This window comes from Peromyscus californicus, unplaced genomic scaffold (assembly GCF_007827085.1).
Source record: "Peromyscus californicus insignis strain IS unplaced genomic scaffold, ASM782708v3 Scaffold_11__1_contigs__length_118956290, whole genome shotgun sequence".
NCBI lineage: Eukaryota > Metazoa > Chordata > Mammalia > Rodentia > Cricetidae > Peromyscus > Peromyscus californicus.
In genome coordinates this window covers 118,187,673-118,210,193 of record NW_026294402.1, presented here as the reverse complement: position 1 = coordinate 118,210,193, position 22,521 = coordinate 118,187,673, and the positions used below count along the sequence as shown (strand labels likewise).

The following is a 22,521-nucleotide window of genomic DNA, read 5'->3' as shown; positions in this document are numbered from 1 at the left end:
TAAAAACAGGAAGATAGGGTAAAAGGTTAACACATAATGAAGATAGTTTTAAAGAAACGGCCCCTAACTCTAACCACACAAGGGATGCCAACTGTTGATGACAGTTTTGTTATTAAAGGATGATATTAGGTGGGTGTGGTGCTGGTCATTTATCCTAGCATTTGAGAGGCAAAGACAGGAGGATCACCACAAGTTTGAGGCCAGCCTATGCTACATGGTGAGTGACAGTGTGATCCTCAGCATAGAACAGACCAAGTCCAGAAGAAGGGTCCCCTGGCTGGTGCTGTTTAACAGAAAGACTTGAAGCTAACTTAGGGTTCATGATATGTAGCACAAATCTTAAAAGGTCTTATTAATAAAAACAAACCTGGAGCTAGGTATTGGGGTGAATGCTGGAAGATCAGAGAAGCAGAACAGGCCACAGCCACCTCACCTTGCCAGTTCCTCAGCTGATCCTGTTACTTCAGACTGGAAGCCTCTCAGCTGAACTGTGCTGCTCAAAAGCCTAAAAGCTTAACCAGCTCTCGTTCCTGGTCCTCACGCCTTAAATACCTTTCTGCCATCACTTCCTGGGATTAAAGGTGTGAGTCACCATGCCTGGCTGTTTCCAGTGTGGCTTTGAACTCACGGAGATCCGAATGGATCTCTGCCTCCAGAAGGCTAGGATTAAAAGTGTGAGTGCCACCATTTTCTGGCCTCTATGTCTGTCTAGTGGCTGTTCCGTTCTCTGACCCCAGATAAATTTATTAGGGTGCACAATATATTGGGGAACACAATATCACCACAATGATGTATTTTCTTCTAGGACTCTGCTTAGAAAAATGTCAGTGAACCTTGGTGACAGGACAGAGGAGGCACGCACCAGCACAGGGCACTGGCAGCAGTCTCTCCTGAGGCACTAAGGGCAGTCACCCATGACAACCTACCAGAGTGCTATAAAATGGTTAACTATAAAAAGCCACAAGGGAAGGATGTGTTGTATTTTCTCTTGATATAAATGGTGTGGTCTGATGTATGGGACTTTGTAGCCGGAAGTTTCTCCAGGCCTGCCCAGCCCCTCAGTCCGGACAAATCCCTCCTACCCAAGGTCCTGCAGCCACTTATAAAATAATCAGAGGCTTAATATTAATTACAAACTGTATATAGCCTATGACTCAGGCTTCTTGCTAGCTAGCTCTTTCATATTAAATTAACCCATTTTTATTAATCTATGTTTTGCCACATGACCACAGCGTTACCTGCTCTCTCACATCTTGCTTCTCCTGGTGGCGACTCATTGTGTCTCCCCTGACCCTGCCTTTTTCCTCCCTCTATCTCTCTTGTATCTCTCGCCTGGCTCCATTCTGCCCTGCCATAGGCCAATGCAGCTTTATTTATTAACCAACTGGAGCATCACATATTCACAGCACACAGAAAGACATCCTGCAGCAGGACTTCAAAGCATCAACTCTTAGATTAGACTTCTGACTCTATAAGACTGAAACACTGATTAGAAAGACATTCTCAGTTGGGTATGGTGGTGCATGTCTTTGATCCCAACACTCAGGAGGCAGAGGCAGGCAGATCTCTTTGAGTTCAAGGTCAGCCTGGTCTGCAAAGCAAGTTCCAGGACAGCCAGAGATGTTACACAGAGAAACTCAGTCTCAAAAAACAAACAAAAAAGAAAGGAAGGAAGGAAGAAATCCTCAATCAACACTTTTTATTGTAAATGAGTGAAAAGCCAGGACATATGATGGGGCAAGTTCAAACACAGCACCTCCATGGGGAATGCAAATGGGCCTCTATAGTGCTGGGGACTCCATGTGCTTCTAGTGTCCAACTGCAGACAACCCACAGGCCTCTGGAAGTCCCAAAAGCCCAATGAATTTTTGGCATTGGATGGAATCAAGATCCTGGGGTCAAGGACCTAGCCTGACAGCAAAATCACCAATGTCACAAAGCATGGTGGCACTGGCCTGTCATCCCAGCACTTAGGAGGCTAAGGAAGGAGAATGAGAAGCAACAGCGCAGCAGCAGAAGCTTGTTACATTATCTTCACAGTAATCATGGTTATTAATAGCAACCTAATATTACCATATAATATAAAGATGTCAATTCCACCTGTAATTAAGAGACTGTACATTAGAACCACAATAAAATTCTATCTTTAGCTCAATAATTGGCAAAGTAATCAATCTGTCTGGACATGGTGAAGTATACCTGTAATCCCAGCACTCAGGAGGCAGAGGCAAGAGGATCAGGAGTTCAAGCTACCCAGCAAAATCTTAAAAAACAAAATCACAACAAAAGAAGAAAAAAAATTTGAGACAAGGTCTTACCATGTAGCCCCAGCTAGCCTGGAACTCAGTTTGTAGACTAGGTTGGTCTCAACTTACAGACATTCTCCAGCCTCTGCTTTCTGGGTGCTGGGATTAAAGTAGTGGGCCAACATACCCAGCAACAAAAGAAATTTTACCACATCTGGTAACCACTGTCAGGAGCCAAGAGCCCTGAAATCCATGTGCACAAGGACACAACATGCTCTACAGGTAAAACAGAAGCATCTTCAATGCCCTGGAGCTGGAAGAACTGATAAACCAAAGTAGAACCTAGAATTATATTCAATGGATGTGACACTAAGCATGGATCAAAGTTAAAGGATCTATACATATCATTAATTAAACGTGGTGATATTTTGTTTGTGCTTTAACAAATAAATTTTGCCTGAAGATCAGAGGGCGGAGCTAGCCACGAGATAACCATAAAGGCCAGGCAGTGGTGGCACACACCTTTAATCCCAGCACTTGGGAGGAGGAAGCAGGAGTTCAAGGCCACCCTGGGCTACACAAGATTGTCCAGTCTAAAAGAGAAACAGAGCCAGGCAGTGGTGGCTCACACCTTTGATCCCAGCACTTGGGATCTCATGCCTTTAATCCCAGCACTAGGGAGATGGAGACAGGAAATGATATGGCTGGGCAGAGAGAGGAATATAAGGCAGGAGGAGATGGGGGCTCAGCTCTCTTTTGGCTAAGGATTTCATAGAGGTAATGGCTGGCTGCTCTGCTTCTCTGATCTTTCAGCTTTCCCCCAATATCTTACTGCAGGTTTTTATTAATAAGAACAATTAGGATCCGTGCTACACAACCACGCAGTGTCCAGAGTTTGAAACTTGTCCTTCCATCAAGTCACACACCAGTCACTAAGTCCTGGTCCAGTCTTATCTATGGAGCACCCGTATTTCCCTGATTTGTGTTTAGACTTCCCAGAGGATGAACCAGTCAGAGATGGAACCAAAGGTCATAGGGGCTGTGGTTGTAGGTGGAGCACTAGAGGAAGCAAGGGTACCACCAGGAAACAGGACTTCATCTCAAACACCAGCTCTGCCTCCAGGAGTAGGGGCTAGAAGTACTAAGGAACCTGAGCTAGAAACCAATACTTGGATTTAATAGAGGTAGAGGAGCTGGGGAGAGGACTCAGCAGTTAAGAGAACTTAATGCTCTTGCAGAGGACCTAGGTTCCATTCCCAGGACTCAGATGGTGGCTCACAGTGAGCAGTAACTCCAGTCCCAGGGAATCTAACACCCTTTTCTGGCCTCCATGTGCACCAGGCATGAAGGTGGTGTACATACACATACTTACATACATGTAGGCAAAACACCCATACACATTTTTTTAAATCTTAACAGAGGAGAGAATAGCTCTATTCTAAAATCCACAAAAGACTATTAATATGCAAAAGTAGTAAATCTCCTAGCATGGAAACAAACACAGATGAGGGTGGGGGGCTGTGAAGTATTCATGATCCCTGTCACTGCATGTTTCCCTGAGCTACTGAATAGGTGTAAAATGACAAACTCTTCCTGGAAAGGAAACTTTAAGATGTTTATCTTGATTCTATGAGGCTGAGACTTGGCTTTGGGACAGAATAAAATATGTCGATAAATATTTACTCAAAGGAAAGATTACATAAAACAGAGTACATCTAACTGATGAACTGTTATGTAGCCTTTTAAAATACCAGATGAATAGTGTTTTAATAGAACCAGAAAATGTTTATGCTATAAAAAGATAGTCAGAATACATTAGTGAGTGAAGAAAGCAAGCTGGACACGTGTATTCATAGCACAATTCTTTTGTAAGTATCACATACTCCACTGATACATGGCAGGAAGAAGTGGAATAGTGGCCACAGTGGTGGAAAAGTTACATGGAAATGTTACTTTATGTACTTCTAAAATACTTGACAAATGGTATTATAAATTTCAGTTTTTCACTTCATGCATTTTTTGTTTTGTTTTTAGAATTGTGTATAACATAATACTTACTTATTTTTTAAAAGGCCATGCTATTAATTTAAAAAAAACCATCCTATTATGATGTGAAAAGAAAAAGAAAAGTAAGATTTAAATGTCCCAACCTTGTAAAGAAGGCAGTCCCTAAGCACCTGCAGAATGGAGGGAGGTTTGCTCTTTCTTCTTTCCTGTGTTTCACCAAATGCAGGCATTGCTTTGATTTCTTTTTTAAAGAGAAGGTCTTGCCATGTAGCTCAGGTTGGTCCTGAACTCACCAGGTAGCCTTGGATGGCTGCTGTGGGATGTTCTGTATGGCAAATGTGTTGCTAATTAGTCAATAAATAAATCACTGATTGGCCATTGGCTAGGCAGGAAGAATAGGTGGGACAAGGAGGAGAATAAAGCTGGGAAGTGGAAGGCTGAGTCAGAGACACTGCCAGCCGCCATGATGAGAAACAGCATGTGAAGATGCCAGTAAGCCATGAGCCACATGGCAAGGTATAGATTAATGGAAATGGATTAATTTAAGCTGTAAGAACAGTTAGCAAGAAGCCTGCCACGGCCATACAGTTTGTAATCAATATAAGTCTCTGTGTTTACTTGGTCGGGTTTGAGTGGCTGTGGGACTGGCGGGTGACAGAGATTTGTCCTGACTGTGGGCCAGGCAGGAAATCTCTAGCTACAGATGGCCTTGAATATTAAGCACTGATCATCTCAAAAATCACCAGCTTGCTAGACAACTGCTCTTCCTGCTAGCCTTGAGCTGAAAAGCCTTGGGCCCAGACAGGAAGAGTCAGGGAGGAGCTCAGAGGCTAGTTTTTTCTCTATGTCTGGTTTTTCTCTATTCTCAGTTTAAATGTTAAGCACCCCCAGAGACCCAAGAGAGTGGAAATGGACCTGTGCCAAAGAACTTGAACTTCAGTCCTCACTTCAGAATAGAAACTAGATACAGCCTTCAAATTTATTTGCTTGTATTTTGTCAGAGTGAAGGAAAAAAATACCACCTGCCTATTATCTTTTATGTGTCAAGGTTTGTCTGAAGCCTTTATATAGTCTTTCTAATTTTTAAAGATTTGTTTTTTATTTTTAAAAATTTTATGTACATGTGTGTGTCTCTGTGTATATATATGCCATGTGTAAGGGCCCAGGGAGGCCAAAGGATATTACATCTGGATGTGGAGGCAGTTGTGAGCTGCCTAACATGGGTGCTAGGACTGAACTTGAGTTCTCAGAAGATCAGTGAGTGCTCTTAACCTCTGATACATCTCTTTAGCCCAAGATTTGTATATTTTAAGGAACACACTGCTGACTCTGTCTTGTCACCTGCCTTTCAGGGAACTAACAGTCATTTTCTGCTCAAAGTCACCTTCTACTCCAGGTTTCAGATTGGGGAAATGATTCACTAGAGTGAAGCAGAAATAAAACACATGCCTATTTATCACTGAACAGAGCTTTAATACCAGAATTGATTACTTCTAACATGAAACTATACCTCAAGATTACTCTCAACTTTGGGGGTTTCCTTTTCTTCTCATAAAAACACACTTTACCTCCAGTAATGGTATAGAACCCAGACCCTTGTATATGACAGGCAAGAGCTCTACCACTGAGCTATGCTCCCATCCAAAAGCACAGTGATTTAGTTAAATGCTATGGTCTTCATGTCATAAATGAGGAATTCTAGGCTTATCCAAGTAGCAAGTGAGCAGCTCCATCTGATTCTGAAGGTGCCTGGTCAGCTGCTTCTTTCAGCCACCCCACACTCCTAGTTCTTGTAGAACACAAATCCACATTCTCCCTTCCTCGGTGAAAGCTAATGAAGCTTTCACTATTTGCAGTACTCTTTACCAGTTCTGTCACAGGTAAGTGTAATCAGAATTCTCCAATAACACATACTTGCATAGAACAAGACTGGCTCTAACTAATACCTGAAGGCAAGCTAAAACTGCTACCTGTTAAGAGAAGGGAGGCATGAAGGGAGCCAGTCAAGTTAGGAAACATCAAGCAACCAGTCTTGAGAGCAAGGAGGAGAGAATGCTTGATCCAGGCTCAGTCACTCCAGATCTGGCCAGAAAGACAGACACCAACTCACCTAGAGATCCAGGTTTATAGACACTCACAGTTAGAGCACAGAGCTACCACTAGATGGTGCTAAACTCAGGCAGGAGCAGGACAGACTGAGGCAATCCATCCCAGTGAGAGCCCCAAACTGGCAGGAGGTAACATGGATTATTTCATTAATCTTGCAATAATGCAATGCCCTACTTTAGGCATTTGAGTCTAACTTACTGCATTTTTACTGTGTCTTCCTTTGCTGCTGAGTAAATAAACACTAAAGAAGTCAAACTTAAAGCCTAGAGCTGAAAATACTAGAGTTGAGATTCAAATACAGGGCAAAGATAACGGTCTTCCTAGGGCAAATATAACAATCTCGTCACACTACACAATCTCTCTTGTTTCTGTTCTGTAAGGATTCTCTCTCAGAGTATGGGGCATAGAGGAGGAATAGGCTATCTACACATGAATTTAATTAAAGTAACTTTAACAGTAAAAAGTGTATTCCAAGTACTTGATGGGCACTAAGACCACAAGGTTGTAGGACATCTGTAATGTGCCCTGATCTACTTCTTCAAGCAGCCTTTGCCAGGAACATTTTCCCCAGCTCTGGGGTGGGAATCAAACATCGGAAGAGTTGGACTCCCAGTAAGGACCTTTCCCTAGTTTGTTGAAAGCTGTCTTCTTGCTTTGTCCTCATGTGGTACCAAGAAAACTACCTCTCTCTCTATTCTCATCTAAGGACACCACTTCCCCAGTATACTACCTTGAAACATCATCGCACTGGGATTAAGGGTGGGACATAAAATTTGGAAGATCACACACTTTTATCCCATTACAGGGAAGATGTTGGATTTCTTAGTGTTGCCAGTGAAATCTCATCCCCACTCTGTTCATCTAGGCAGTGAAATTATGCCACTGTTTTGCCTCTTACAGAAGCTCATCCTTCGAGGCATGTCATCAAGGAGCTGTGACTGCTAACAAACAGCATGGTGAGCAAGCTTCAGCATGATTTAAAACAACCTATGTGGGGGCTATGAAGGTGACTCAGAGAGAAATATTACTCGCTGTACAAGCATAAAGACATGAGTTCCCATCTCCAGAACTCATGTTAAAAGCTGGGTGCTGCTATGCACACACTGGTAATAGAAGGACTGAAGTGGGGTGAAGACAGGAGGAATAGTGGGGCTTGTTGTGTACACCTAGCTCCAGACTCAGTGAGAGACCCTATCTCAAGAAAATAAGGCAGGACACAATAGAAAGGACATCAAATGTCTTCTGTGCAGGCACACGGAGCCACACCTGTAAACATACATGTACATACTCCAGCTCCACATATCACCTGTGGATCTGTTAGTGCTGGCCCCATCTCAAGAGTTTCTGGTTTTAGTATGGATGGGAAGGTGCTGAGGACCCACATTCCTAGTAAATTCCAGCTACCAACGATGGACTAATCCAAGGACCACTGAAAACCACTGGGCCAGAGGATGTCTTTGACCTTTCTCTGAACCAGGATTCCACCAGGTGCAACGTGTTGTGGTCAAATCATAGGACTGGATGATGAGCATCAAGCACACATGTCAGGATGGGTGTCAGTGCTACAACTTTAGAACTCTAGACTCAGAATCTCCTATTTCCAGCCAGCTGTGGTGATGCATTCCTGTAATCCAAGCACTTAGGAGATAGAGACAGAAAGATTAGGAATTCAAGGCCAGTCTCAGCTACTTCTAAAGTTTAGGGTCAGCCTGGATTAGATGAAATCCTATATGTACAGAAAAGTCGATCCAAACCACTTTCTGTGCATAGGGTAAAGAAATTTGCCTTCAGGGTACTTCAATAGAAAAAAGCAGTGTGGATGAGTGACAGGGACAGCATCGACAGTGTCACACAGAGGCACAAGTAAAACTAGGCTTGCAGTGACACCATTCTCCCTTCTAGAAATAGGAGTGAGATAACAGAATCGGAAAAAGCAGTTGGTCATTAGCTAAGACTTCACTGCAAATGTCTCCTTGATGGGTAAAAACACAAAGGTCCTCCAGCAAGGAGATTAGTTCCTGAGCAAAGGAAGTAAAAACTAGCAGTCATTTAGATTCGTTTATGTCTGTTGTCCACAGTGGCAAATAGACACATGTGGCTATGTAAATATAATCAAAATAAAGTAACATTAAAAGTTCAGTTCTGGGCTGGGCATGGTGACGCACACCTTTAATCTCAGCAGAGGTAAGTGAATCTGTGAGTTCAAGGTCAGCCTGGTTTACAAAGTGAGTGCCAGGACAGCCAGGGCTGTTACACAGAGAAATCCTGCCTAAAAAAAAAAAAAAACCACAGAGAGAGAGAGAGAGAGAGAGAGAGAGAGAGAGAGAGAGAGAGAGAGAGAGAGAGAGAGAGAGAATAAATGAATAAATCTTAAAACAACTCAGTTCCAATACAACTGTGGCAGTCCACACCTATAATTCTAGCATTCAGGAGGCTGAGACAGAAGGATGGCCACAACTTTGAGACCAGCCTTACATAGCAAATTCAACTCAAGCCAGTTTGGGCTAAGAGTAAGACCCTGTCTTTGGAAAAGAAAGATAGACAAATAGAAAGTAAGTTAGTTACTTGAGTTCTAGGTCATGAACAAGTACAGTCCAAGGACTTGGTGGTCACCTGCGTGTAGCAGGAATCTTAAAAGTTCTTATTAATAAAATCAAACCTGAGGCCAGTTATTGGGGTGAATGCTGGTAGATCAGATGCAGAACAAGCCACAGCTACCTCACCTTGCCAATTCCTCAGCTGGTCCTGTTTCCTCAGACTGGAAGCCTCTGAGTCCTCATCCAGAATGAATCTCAGCTGAACTGCTGCTAGAAGCCTGAAAGCTTAACCAACCAAATGCTTCTAGTTTCTGGTCCTCATGCCTTACATACCTTTCTGCTTTCTACCATCACTCCCTGGGATTAAAGGCTCACTTTCTGGGATTAAAGGTGTGAGTCACCATGCTTGACTGTATCCTTGAAAACATGGATTTCTGCCTCTGGAATGCTAGGATTAAATGCATGTACTACCACTGCCTATCCTAAGTATCTAGTGGCTTTTCTGTTCTCTGACCCCAGATAAGTTTATTAGGGTACACAATATTTTGGGGAACACAATACCACCACACCTGTGACTAGCGGGGAGAAGGGTATTGAGTCACCACAAAACTCAGTCTGATCTACTTCAAACAGCTTTTTCCAGAACAGGTTAGCTCTTAAAGCATACTGCTAATAACAAAGTAAGACAGGGAAAATACTTTATTTGGTTTTGCTATTGTTGGAGATACCATATTACTCTAGCTCACCTAGCCTAGAACTCTCAATCTTCCTGTCTCAGTCTTCTGATTGGTGGAATAACAAGTGTGCGCCATGATGCCTGGCAAATCAACCATATTGATTAAGCTCAAAGGAGCAGATCTCACTTGCACTTCATGGACTCACCTGGCCCTGGTAAGCCAAGGTCCAGGGCAGAAAGGTGGAAAACACAGACATTTAGGTCTTGCCTGGATTTGTCTTGCCTTTGTCCTTGTCTCTTTCCAGGAAAGAGACACTAATCCATTATCTATCCTCTGGGCTCCTTAGTAGATAGCTAGAAAATGACAAAACTATGACAGGAAGCCCAGCACAGCACCAGCTCCTGTCAGGCTACTGTCATAAGTTACCAAGGCCAGTCCTTTAGTGATCTTCAATTTCTTTAAATGAAACCTACCTGAGGAAAATAATCATACCCGCCACTATTTTCCTCTTTGTCTATATGCTCCATGTCTCTAATCCCTTCTCAGTGTCCACGTGGTACAGGGCTGGGCAGTGACCACTACAGGGAGTGTTGCTGAGCCACCCCTATGGCCTGTGTCCAGGAGGTGTACTTGCCAGACTCCTAAGCTTTTCAGTGCCCTGAAAGCATATTTAGTTCCTGGATGCTGAGCTCCGGCCCTCCTGATGGCTGGAGTACACATGGAAAGATCTCTTCCCCTCTAGTTTTTAACTGGCCAGAGGTTGTGCTGATTTTGAGTCATCAAGTCAACAAGATCTCATGCAGCAGGTGGCTCTGGGGATGATGAAGCCAGAGAGAAAGGATGTGGGACATCCTTCTAAGGGGAAAAAATCTGGTCTAAAAGCAAGCACACATCATGATATTAACAAGGGAAAAACAATTGCCTCCGCAAGTGTAGGTATTTTTGTTTATTTCTGGTATTAAGCAGCATGGGAGTCTGTTTCCATGTGCAGTTTTTCTTTTTTTATAATGTGACTATACTATATTTGTAATGTAGAAAACACAAAAAGTAATAATAAACTTTATTGATAATTTCTCACTAACAAATGAACTCTGGTTAAAAAAGATGCAAAAACTGAGGTTTTACATGCACTGTTCAATACAATAGCCACTGACCACATATTACAATTTGAGTTTGAACTTTAATCAATTAAGATGAAAGATTTAGTACTTCAGTCACCTTAGCTATATTTCAGAGGTTCAGACGTCACATGTGGCCAGTGGCTGCCACTGTGAACAGTGTAGGTCTACAGTGGAGGAGGAGCCAGAGGGCTGGAAATCCATAAGACAGAGGAATAAGTAAGGCCAACTCTGTAGACATAGACCAAGTTACCAGCAGCCTGTGATGAGCCCTCAGGATGCTGACCAAGGATGTGAGCCCTTGGGCCATGTGTCAAGAACCATCTCTTAAGGGAAGCCAGGGAGCCTATGTTATAACAGGCTCCTTGAGGCTGTAAGCCACTCACAGAGAAAGTCAGGGCCACGAATGCAGTAAGTAGTAACAACATGAACTGTGGTTCACCTAAACTTGAGCACTTCCTAATTCCTCACCCACGCTGAGGCACCACATCCTCTTGTATGGAATGAGTATGGCTGGGAGGCAACAGACAGGCATGAAAAGATGGGTGATCCACATTACAACAGTGGTAACGAGACAGACATCACCACGAGCAGGTGCAGAGATGTTAACGAAGGGGTCAGGAAAGAGGGAAGGGAAAGGGAAAGACTCAGAAGGAGAACAAATATTTAAGAGGACATTCCAGAGAAATATCAGGAAAGGACACTTGGACAATTGAGAGAGCCAAGGACACCCAAGAGTGGAACTCCAGCACCTGATGTGACATCTGAGGCATGAGAGACTCCCCTTAAAACCAAAGAAGCAGGTGACACACGGGAGCGCCAAAGGTGCAATCCTTGGTCTGAGCTGACAAGGAAAAGATGACAACTTCCATACAACTGTTTAATATGGGGTACTTAAAATGGAGATGCGGCAGTAGTTGGAGGTTACACCAAAGTGACCTTCTGGATGTATTTCAGAGGCCCCCAGACTAAACATGTAACAAGCATGGAGATTTCTGATGATCTCTCACAGTTGAGGAATTCATAGTCTCTGGGCCATCCAAGTCTAGCCTGGAAAACCATGCCTGGTCCTCACCTCCTGTAGCCTAGTGTGCCCTTGAGATGAACATAGGGACTCTGAATACACTAGTTTCTGGTCACCCCTCTTGTGTGTCTCTGCCCAGCTCTACCCTGTTTTGGTTCCTTCCAGCCTACTCCCTCATTTACTGCTTCCTCACCCTACTCTTCCTTTCTCATATTCTTGACCTCTAGTGTTCTCAAATCTATCTGACTCACTCGGCTCACACTTAAGTGCTAAACACAGTGAAGAATGCTGGGACAAGTGGGGATCAAAGTCCACAAAGATCAGACCTGCCATTGGAGCTGAGTCCTTCCCTCTCCTACAGGAAGAGCTTCTAATTCCTGAGTACCACTGCCCTAGTTCTAGTCCAGGCCACTTTCCTCACTCCCTAAAGAGGGGCTGCACACTAAGCCTGTTGTCACAAGGCCTTGCCTGAGTCAGCAGCTTGACAAAAAAGTCAAGGCAAGATGGTCACCCAGTGCCAGCCTCCTCCTTCAGCTAGTATACTCTCTCAGCAAAAGGAATTGTGCTCAGGAGTGAGGAGGAAGTCCTGAGGGTTCACAAGGTCCTGGATTAAGAGCCAGGCAGGCTGTTTAGGATGATACAATCAACAAGCCAGGCTGGGTTATAAAATAAGGTCAACAGCAGAACTCCCTGGACTATAACAAGGACTTGGTGAGGCCCTTGGGGCATCACACCCAGGTAAGCTAGAAGTGACACCTCGGAATTACCCAGGAATATCACAGTGCCTCTGTTGAGAAAGCAGGATTGCCACAAATTTATAGGTTCAACCTTCACGAACTCAGAATATGTGAGTGTTTCCAAAGCTGGGTTGGCAAGCACTTACAAAATCAAGGAAAAGGTCCTGGATCCCAGAGGCAGCTTGAGACTTTGTAAGGAAATGAAAATGACTGACAAGAACCTTCTTGGGCTAGGGAGATGATTCAATTGGGAAGTAATTGTTGTGTAACAGTAAGACCTGAGTCTGATCCCCAAATCCACATAAGAAAGCAGGCACTATAGAGTGTGTTATAATCCCAATGCTGGGGAGTTGGGGACATATAATCCAGGGGACTCACTGGCCAGCAGCCTAGCCTAATTGGTAATCCCTAGGTTAATGAGAAATCTTGTCTCAAAAGACGAGATGGCAGTAAACAATGCTGCCACCAAGCTCGATGGCTTGAGTTTGATCCCCAAGTCACATGGTGAAAAAAGAGAACCAACTCCTACAAGTTATTCTACAACTGTACTGTGGCATGTTAAGCCCACCCACTCACCCATACAAAATAAATGTAATAAAAGGGGGAAAAATCAAGGTGGACAGTTCCTGACAAAACAGCTACAGTTCTTTGGCCTCTATATCTATCACACAAATGTGCGCATACACTCCAACCCTGATAACAATAAAAACTTTTTCTGACCCAAACTGGCTAGGGTAATTATACAAGGCCTTGCCTACTTTCTTCCCTTGTAGCCTATTCCAGAAAGTACCAAAGGGAACTCGATGTGATCCCCACAAGTCAGAATACTCTTTCTTCTCATCCAAGCCCACCACAACTACCAGAGATGAGTGCTAGCATCTCCCTAGCCAAGTTTCTAGTGTGAGCCAGCACTGCCTAGGCCACTTATTTTCTCCTCCAGGGTGAAACAATAGCTCCCTAAGAGCCTCCTGTTGGGGCCACAGCCACCATAGGTGGGTAGGACACAAGGAAGGAGAAGTAAAACTGCAGTACATATCTCCATGACAACCAAACACTCAGGGGCTGAGGACCTCATCAAGAAACAACAGAACTTGAACAACCCACACAGATGCTCACACTTCCACTCCCTGAATACCTACTTCTGGGAAGGAACTCCAAGTAAACAGCTCATTGGGGGGGGGGGGGGGGGGAAGCAACGTCTAATAACTCATAAGCCAAAAGGAGCTAAATGCCGTAAGACTGTGGTATGACTAAGTGGGTTACTATGTGAGTACTGGTGCAATTACAGCTGCTAAATAAAAGAGGATGCACTATGGATATACTTTGGTCACAACTCTAAAAAGTGTGCAAATTTGGATAAAAACTGGAGGGGAAACACCAAAGTGAAAACAGATGCACTACAAGGCTAAAGCAACAGACTTCTTCTATCTTTAAATTGTTCTCTGTGGTTACTATGTGGTTCTCGTATCTAAAAATGAACTAAGCACAGTTATTCATCAAGGGGCGGGTGAATGTGCAAACTTGTGCATGAGAACTTGCCACAGTGCCCATACCTAGAAAGACAAAGGTCTGCCTGAGTCTTAGTGGGACGCTTTGTGTGTAGCTTCCTAAACACAAAGTAGGTGAGAGGGAACCTGCTGCCAACCTCTCATTTCTATGGAGACATGAGACCTTTTGACCAATGCTCAGAATAGAGTATGCGCACTGAGGCTCCTTGACCACAGCGCAAGATTGCTTCTCTGTGTCCTCCAACTATCTCTGCAGTCATCTGACTCCTTTTACATGTGTCATTCCTTTAATGTTGGGACAAGGACTCAGCAGGGTGCAACTTTAACATATTCTTTTCAGTTGTCAGCGTGTCTTAGTCTGTTTTCTATGCTATAACTGAATACCACTGTCTGGATAATTTATATAAAAAAATTTATTCAGCTCACAGTTCTAAATGTCCCAAGTGGAAAGACCACATCTAATGAGGGTCTTCTTGCTAAAGGGGACTTTGCAGAGGTTAAAGGTAACACAAGGCATTTAGAATGATAGAGGTCTGTCCTCTTGTTATAAAGCAATCAGGGAGCTCCATCCTTATAACACCAACTAATCCTAATCACCATCCAAGGGACCCCACCTCTGAATACTATCAACTATGACTCTGGCCATTGCATGTCAACATGAATTTTGGAGGAGAAAGAAAGGGAGAATACAATGTAAGCTATATTCAAAACTTAAAAGAGCCAATGTCCACCTAAGTCCACAAGTGCTTGTGTGCCATCATTGAGGCAGTCTAAATAGTCCAATAAGGAATAGATACTGTTCAAACAGCCACAGGTAAAAATGGCTGATGCATCTACAAAGGACTGAATGTCTGTGTTCACCTAAATTTCTTATGTTGAGATGCCAAGCTCCAGGGTACTCATACTAGGAGGCAGGCATTGTGAAGGAGGCCAGAGCTCTGGGATGACTCAGAGAAGCTCCTTTCTGAGAACTTCCATCCCCCTTCTGCAAGGACTCCAGGAAGGTCATCTATGAACCAGGAAGCCAGCCCCTTCAAACACTAAATATGGTGTCTGACCTTGGCTTCCCAGCCTCCACTGTGAGCAGTCAATGCAGCTGTTTACCAGCCACTTGGTCCATGGTGTTTTGAAACAGCAGGCCCCCATAGTCATCAGTAAGCTTCTGCCTGCTAACAGCTTTCCTAGTTCAAACAATAACTGCCTGAGATTTGGAAAAAAAAAAGGAAGAAAGGGGAGGGAAAGTCTCTACTTGGTATTTTCTTTCCCCTGGTAAACAGAGCAAAAATTAAGAAACAGTTATTAGTCTTCTCAGGGAAGAACACACCAATTGGTTACCCAACAGCAAATGGTCAGTGCTAAAAACAAACAAAAAAAAAATACAAGCAACATTATAACATACAGGCTGCAGCAGGTTGTATTTAGGAATACACACTCATACACCACACATGCATGTAACAGCATTTAATGAAAAAAAAAGAGGCCATGAGTTGAAAGAGGGTGAGGAGTATATGAAAAGGTTTGGAGGGAGGAAAGGGAAGGGAGAAATGATGTAAATAAATGTAAAATGTAAAATATAAAATGTAAAAGTATATAAAATGATTATATTATACTTTCAAAAAGAAAAGGAAAACACTTGGAAGAGCCAAAGACCAAAGATAATTTTTCTTTTGCACATGTTGCCCAGGTTATCCTTGAACTTACTATGTAGCTAAGGATGATCTTGAACTCTTGATCTGCATGCTGGGATTGATTATAGGTGTTCACATCATGCCTGATTTATGCGGTGCTGGGAAATGAACCCAGGGTTTCAATGCATGCTAGGCAAGTACTCTACCAACTGAGCTATATTCCTAGCCCCTCAAAGATAAATTTTAAAGAGACCCCGTTACAATGTCCTTATAGACAAACCACAAACACAGGTCAAAAATTTAACTCTAGTAATGAGAGCAGTGGTAAGATGCTCCTGGGAGAATGCAAAAACTGTGTACATCACAGACACCAGGAATGCTAAACAAAAAGAAAACTGCTTAATAGATAGAAAACTGGTCAGTCTCCACAGCAGTAAGAAATATCTGCATCTCTAGCAGACACAGCTCACATTGCTGTGTGTAAGTCACATGTACAACCTTAGACTGCAACAGAGCTCAGACAGAAGAAAGCGGGGGACGGGAGATCCCATGACTCAAGAAACACAGGAGATTCCCTGACCCATCTCAGAGTGTAACAGCACTCAGAGACAAGGAAGGCAGGAAGACTCAGAGACCTGACAACTCAGGACATGCTGGAGACTTCCTGACCTGCTGTGGGATGGTCTGTATGTCAAATGTGTTGCTGATTGGTCAATGAATAAATCACTGATTGGCAGTGGCCAGGCAGGAAGTATAGGCGGGACTAGCAGAGAGGAGAATTGAGAGAACAGGAAGCTGGGTGGGGGAGACACTGCCAGCCGCCATCAGGAAAAGGAAGATGTAAAGTACCGGTAAGCCACAAGCCACGTGGCAAGGTATAGATTAATAGAAATGGATTAATTTAAGCTGTAAGAACAGTTAGCAAGAAGCCTGCCACGGCCATACAGTTTGTAACCAATATAAGTCTCTGTGTTTATTTGATCGGGTTTAAGCGGCTTGGGACTGGCAGGTGAGACAGATTTGTCCTGACTGTGGGCCAGGCAGGAAAACTCTAGCAACACTGACCCATCTCAGTTTTTCCCAATTTCCCCCTAAAAACTGAACAATGATGACCTTGAGCTCTCAAGTATGTTTTAGGGGAAACTGCAGTGGAACAGAAGTGTGAGGGTAAGAACTCTTGGGGACTGGCAGTATAGAGGCAGTTTATTGTGTCTTAACCAGCATTAGTCAGGGAACCTGAGGGAAGTCTGCCAGGCCAGACAGTGGTAAGCAGGGTCTTTCTCTCTGCCCCACCTCACCCTAGGAAGCTTCTGAAATGAAACACATGGTATTTATAATTAATTTTGGTTATCAACTTGACAAGATACAGAATCACCTAGGATACACACCTCTTACCACATCAGTGAGGAAGTTCCTAGATTAGGGTAACTGAGGTGGGAAGACATATTCTAAATGTGAGCAGCAGCATTCTGTGTGCTGGGGTCCTGGACTGAACAAAACAGAGAGCTTCTTTTTTTTGTTTCTCTGTGTAGCTTTGCGCCTTTCCTGGAACTCACTCTGTAGCCCAGGCTGGCCTCGAACTCACAGAGATCCGCCTGGCTCTGCCTCCCGAGTGCTGGGATTAAAGGCGTATGCCACCACTGCCCGGCGGACAGAGAGCTTCTTACCAGTGTTCATTTCTCTTTGCTTCCTGAGTATAGATGCCATGTGACCAGCTGAGCCACACTCTGCCATTATGGACAATACTCCCCAACTTCATGCCCAAATAAGCCTTTCCTTCTGTGAGCTCTTTACCAAGGGTTTCATTACAACAATGAGAAAGGCAAATAATAAGGTACTGAATCAATGTTTTAAATTTAAACTACATCTTTAACCCTTAAAAATTACATCCTTTGAGCAAAGTAACTTAACCATAGATTCATCACACACATGCACACACACACACACACACACACACACACACACACACACACTCACATGCATACATATATATGAGGTGGGGAGAAGGAGAGAGAAAGAGGGCAGCCAGTGTTCTAAGAGTGATTCTTCTCTTAGGAAGCCCACACATGTCTTAAGTATATTAATCTCTCTCTCTCTCTCTCTCTCTCTCTCTCTCTCTCTCTCTCTCTCTCTCCCTCCCTCCTTCCCTCCCTCTCTCTTTTTTCTCTACCCTACCTCTCTCTTCCTCTCTCCACCATCCTTAAACTTGAAATGTATACTAATCTTCATCTCTACTTAATAAATTCACTAATTTGACTTTACTTTGATCCATCTTCATTTATTTATTTATTTATTTATTTATTTATTTATTTATTTATTTATTTGGTTTTTTGGTGGTATAGTCAAGGTCCTGGCTTTATCTGTATGTCCCTGCCACCAATGACATTTTAAAAAGTATTTTTTATTATTTATATATGTGTGTGTGTTGTGTGTGTGTATGATTGGATAGATGGATGGATGTTTTGCTTGCATGCGTGTCTGTGTACTATGTACATGCCTGGTCCCTGTGAAGGCCATAAGAAGGCATCAGATATCCTGGAACTAGAGTTAGAGATAGTTGTGAGCCACTCTGTGGTGCTGGTAATCAAACCCAAGTCCTCTGGAAGAGTAGCCAGTGCTCTTAACCCCTGAGCCATCTCGCCAGCCCCACCAATGACATTTTGCCTAACATATTCCATGTATGTGTTGTCTACATACTGTTCCTTACTTTTCTCTAAAACTCATGTGTTATGATGTTCACATCATTCTTACATGAAGAAAATGATGACACATGAGTGTCTTGCCACTCTCCTCTCTAACAGGGCTCACTCACTTTGCCAAATTGCCTGAAACTGATGATCAAACACATGGAGTAGACTGTATCCACAGAAAAGGATGAGTTGTTAGAAAGGTTCATTATGTCAATCAAGACACAGAAATGATAGAAATAGTTCCTTGTATGGCATTAGGACCCAATAAAGATATCTCTCTCTCTCTCTCTCTCTCTCTCTCTCTCTCTCTCTCTCTCTCTCTCTCTCTCCCTCCCCTCCCCCCCCTTCCCCTCTTCCTTCCCCTCTCCCTCTCCCTCTCCCTCCCTCTCTAAGACAATGTTTCTCTGAGTAACCTTGGCTGTCCTGGAACTCTGTAGACCAGGCTGGCTAAACTGAGATCCACCCCCACTCCCACCCCCACCCCCAACCCAAGTGCTAAGTGCTGGGATTAGAGGCATGCTGTGTGCCACCAGGGCTAAGAGATGACTTTCAGAACAGAAAGAAAAGACAGGAAAAAGGGAGGGAGAAAGAGAGGAACTTCTTTTACAAAAATCTCTAATCTTCGGCAGAGGCCAGAATCAAATATAATCTCTGACTCAGGCAGATATGCAAACATCCTGCCTGACAAACCCTGCAGTGACCAGCTGCCACCAGCTCAACCCAGCCAATGTCTGCTCTTACAAAGACTGGAAACAACATGGCCTCAGGTGCAGGGAAGGCTCCAGGGTGTTCGTCTGATACATGCACATTCACAGCTCATGCTAAAGCAGCATCGTTCAAATCAAAGAGGAGGGTCATAAAGTATACACCTCACTCTAGCTGTGGTGACTGACTAACGGCCACTAGTTGGTTGGCCCCTAAGACATGGCACTGAGCATCTCTTCCCTCTGTTCCCAAGGCCTCCACAGTACGTTACACACCTAATGTTATTAAGGACTAGTTTGAAACTACTCAACTTACCTTCACTGTCTTAAATACTTAGAGATAAGTCGCCTTACTTCATTACTCTTGTATTAAAGGCTGAGAATCCTTGATCTAAAGAATACTGTCCAGTTGGAGTGTGACTCCATGATGGAGCAACCGCATAGGATGTAGGAAGCTGCAGGTTCCATCCCTACAGTTTTACCTCTCCCCATTCTCTCAGTTCTGTGTTCCTCTTTCCACCCCCACTGCTGCACACTTACTGCAGGCTGCACAGGTGAAGCATGCATCATGGTAGAGGTCCCCCATGGCCTGACAGGCCTGGCCGGCTCCAAACACCCCTTTGCTGCATTTCACACAGGCTCCTACAAGGCAAGAAGACAACACTAAGGTCAGGAGAGAACTGGGATTAAAAAGTCATGAAAAAGTCAATGAACAAAACAGAACACTTTCCCCTACCACAATATCACATCCATGGATTTCTCAGTGCTCAGTCCTTACAAGTACAGAAAACAGACACCATCAACACCCTCCACAAACACACATATACACACACTGTCCCCACACCTACCCAGAGCTTTGAAAGACTCCCACCATTCAGAAAACCAAATCCTAACCAAACTGTAGTGGATACCTGTTCTATGACCCTGAAGCACAGCCCTAGAGACATAGGTAACTATGCTACCTGCCTATGACCTTGAAGTACATGCCCTTAAGACCTGAGATGCAGAGCTCCACTCTCTTCACTCCCTCTGGGACCTGGATGTGGGACTGACTCACATGGCTAGAACAGCATGAAACTATGCCCCAGCATTCCAGAACCTGCGACAATTCTGTTCTGTACAGTGAGTTTTTCTCCCCTAATAAATTCCCTTGCTCTTTAAGCAGACTCCATGGATTTCTCGATTTACCAAACCATGACTATAACATAGCTCAGGAAAAAAAAAAATCTAATCTCAAAAGTGTTTGAATATGTTTAAGTATATCGAGACAGGGTCTTACTCTGTAGCCCAGCCTGCACTGGAACTCATTATGTAATCCACAATGGCTTCAAACTCATAACAATCCTCCTACCTCAGCCTCCTAAGTATTGGGATTACAGGTATGTGTCAGCATGACTAAGTGAAATTTTAATTTTATGTGAATTATATGTATGTGTTTCAGAGCTCTCCCAAGCACTCAGCAGATAACCAATTTATTTATTGATTGAGTGATTGATTGATTGAGATTAAATCTCTCTATGTAGGCCTGACTATGCGAGAATTCTCTATCTATGACAGGCTGACCTTAAAGTCACAGAGATCCACTTGCCTCTGCTTCAAAGTTCCTTTTTTTTTTCTCAAGACAGGGTCTTAAGTAGCCCTGGCTGCCTCGAAACTCACTATGTAGATGAGGCTGGCCTTGAACTCATAGAAATCTGCCTGCCTCTGCTTTACACATGCTGGGATAAAAGGCATGTGCCACTATGCCCAGCCAGAGTTCCCATTTTAAATTGACTAACCAATTACTACTAAGAAAGTCTAAGCTACGACACTCTTTATAAAATGTCCTCAGATGCGCCACGGCTTCGGTAGACCGGCTCTCCTCAGCTGCTTGAGCAGCACCAGCACCTTCCCCAGGAGCAGCCGCAGCCGGCTGGGCCCTGCTCCACTGCAACTATGTGTGACCAGAAGGCGGTGATCAAAAATGCAGGCATGTCAGAAGAGATGCAACAGGACTTGGTGGAGCGCACTACTCAGGTGCTGGAGCAGTATAACACAGAGAAGGATACTGCTGCCCGGCCCGTATCAAGAAGGAGTTTGACAAGAAGAGCAACCCCACCTTGCACTGCATTGTGGGATGGAACTTCGGTAGTTATGTGACACATGAAACCAAACACTTCATTTACTTCTATCTGGATTAGGTGGCCAATCTTCTGTTCAAATCTGGTTAAAAGCATGGACTGTGCCAAACACCCAGTGATCCATCCAAAAACAAGGACTGCATCCTAAATGCCAAATACCAGAGACTGACTCTTCAGCCTTGCTGAGGGAATACCTCATTTGAATCTATTGTGTTTTGTACAAGGCATCATCCTCTGTACAAGTTTGTGGTTATAAAATAATTAGTAAAACAGCTTACATTTGTATTTATTTTCTAGTCCATACTTCTGTCCCCCCCCCCTTTTTTTTTCTCCTTTAGGTCATTCATTTAAAAATAAATCTGTTGGAGATGTAAAAAAAAAAAAAAAAAAAAAAAAAAGTCCCCACATCAACCACTCAGGCAAAGAGAAAACATTACATGTACACAGGCATTCCATATTACATACATCTGCCAGCCCAGACCCAGGAAGTGAACTTGTCTCATTAAGGTTCAGATGGAGAAAGGCCAGAGCCATCAAATCTTGCTCATAAGATTTAGGGCAAAATGGATGGCATCTCCAAGGGGACCCTCATGACCAGCAGCCTTCCAGGACTGGCTAGACAGCAGGCCTTCCCCACTTTCTGTACCCTGCCCAGAAATGCCCTCTTCTAATTCTTCCTTATCTGAGGCCTGTTTCCTACTGCCTCTAGCCTCCTGTCTCCCTCTCAGATCCTGACTCCATTGCTTTGGGCTACTAGCATCGTTCCTCACCATGTGGACTGCCAAGCACAGACACAAATCAAGGAAGGAAACGCCATGTTCAAACTGTTGTTCATGGAGTAAGGAACATCCCATACAAAGCCACATTAGTAGGACAAGTATTTGGTGTGGATGATGAGTGGCAAATGGATAGAAAAGTTCCTCTTGGAGAGAAATGGTAGGAAAAAAAAAGTGAGCTGTGATTCACACTCTGGGAAACGTGTGCCTATCATACAGACCTTCATAAAAGAGGCCTTACGATAGCCGGGCGGTGGTGGCGCACGCCTTTAATCCCAGCACTCGGGAGGCAGAGGCAGGCGGATCTCTGTGAGTTCGAGGCCAGCCTGGGCTACCAAGTGAGTTCCAGGAGAGGCGCAAAGCTACACAGAGAAACCCTGTCTCGAAAAACCAAAAAAAAAAAAAAAAAAAAAAAAAAGAGGCCTTACGACCTCCTCCTCACAAGCAAATTTCTAGAAAGATCACACTGCTGGTAGGTTTGAAATATGGAATCTGAACCCATCTTATCTCTGTGTGCCTATTCATGCTATGTATGTGGGCACCTCGTTGTTACATGAATTCTAAACGGTCTTATAATAAAAAAACCTGGAGCCTGAGATTGGGGTGAAAGCTGAAAGATCAGAGAGACAAAGGAACAAGC

General features: G+C 43.8%; 1 protein-coding gene and 1 pseudogene across 1 annotated transcript in view; one reads left to right on the top strand and one right to left on the bottom strand.

Annotated features, from left to right (window-relative positions):
* Limd1 (LIM domain containing 1) overlaps positions 1 to 22,521 on the bottom strand; it is a 62,265-nt gene that overhangs the window by 9,914 nt on the left and 29,830 nt on the right. The window contains exon 2 of the mRNA XM_052725685.1: positions 19,526 to 19,627. Coding sequence (XP_052581645.1) covers positions 19,526 to 19,627 — 102 coding nt within the window. The remainder of the gene's footprint in view (positions 1 to 19,525; positions 19,628 to 22,521) is intronic.
* LOC128102188 (dynein light chain 1, cytoplasmic-like) lies at positions 9 to 21,414 on the top strand (annotated as a pseudogene).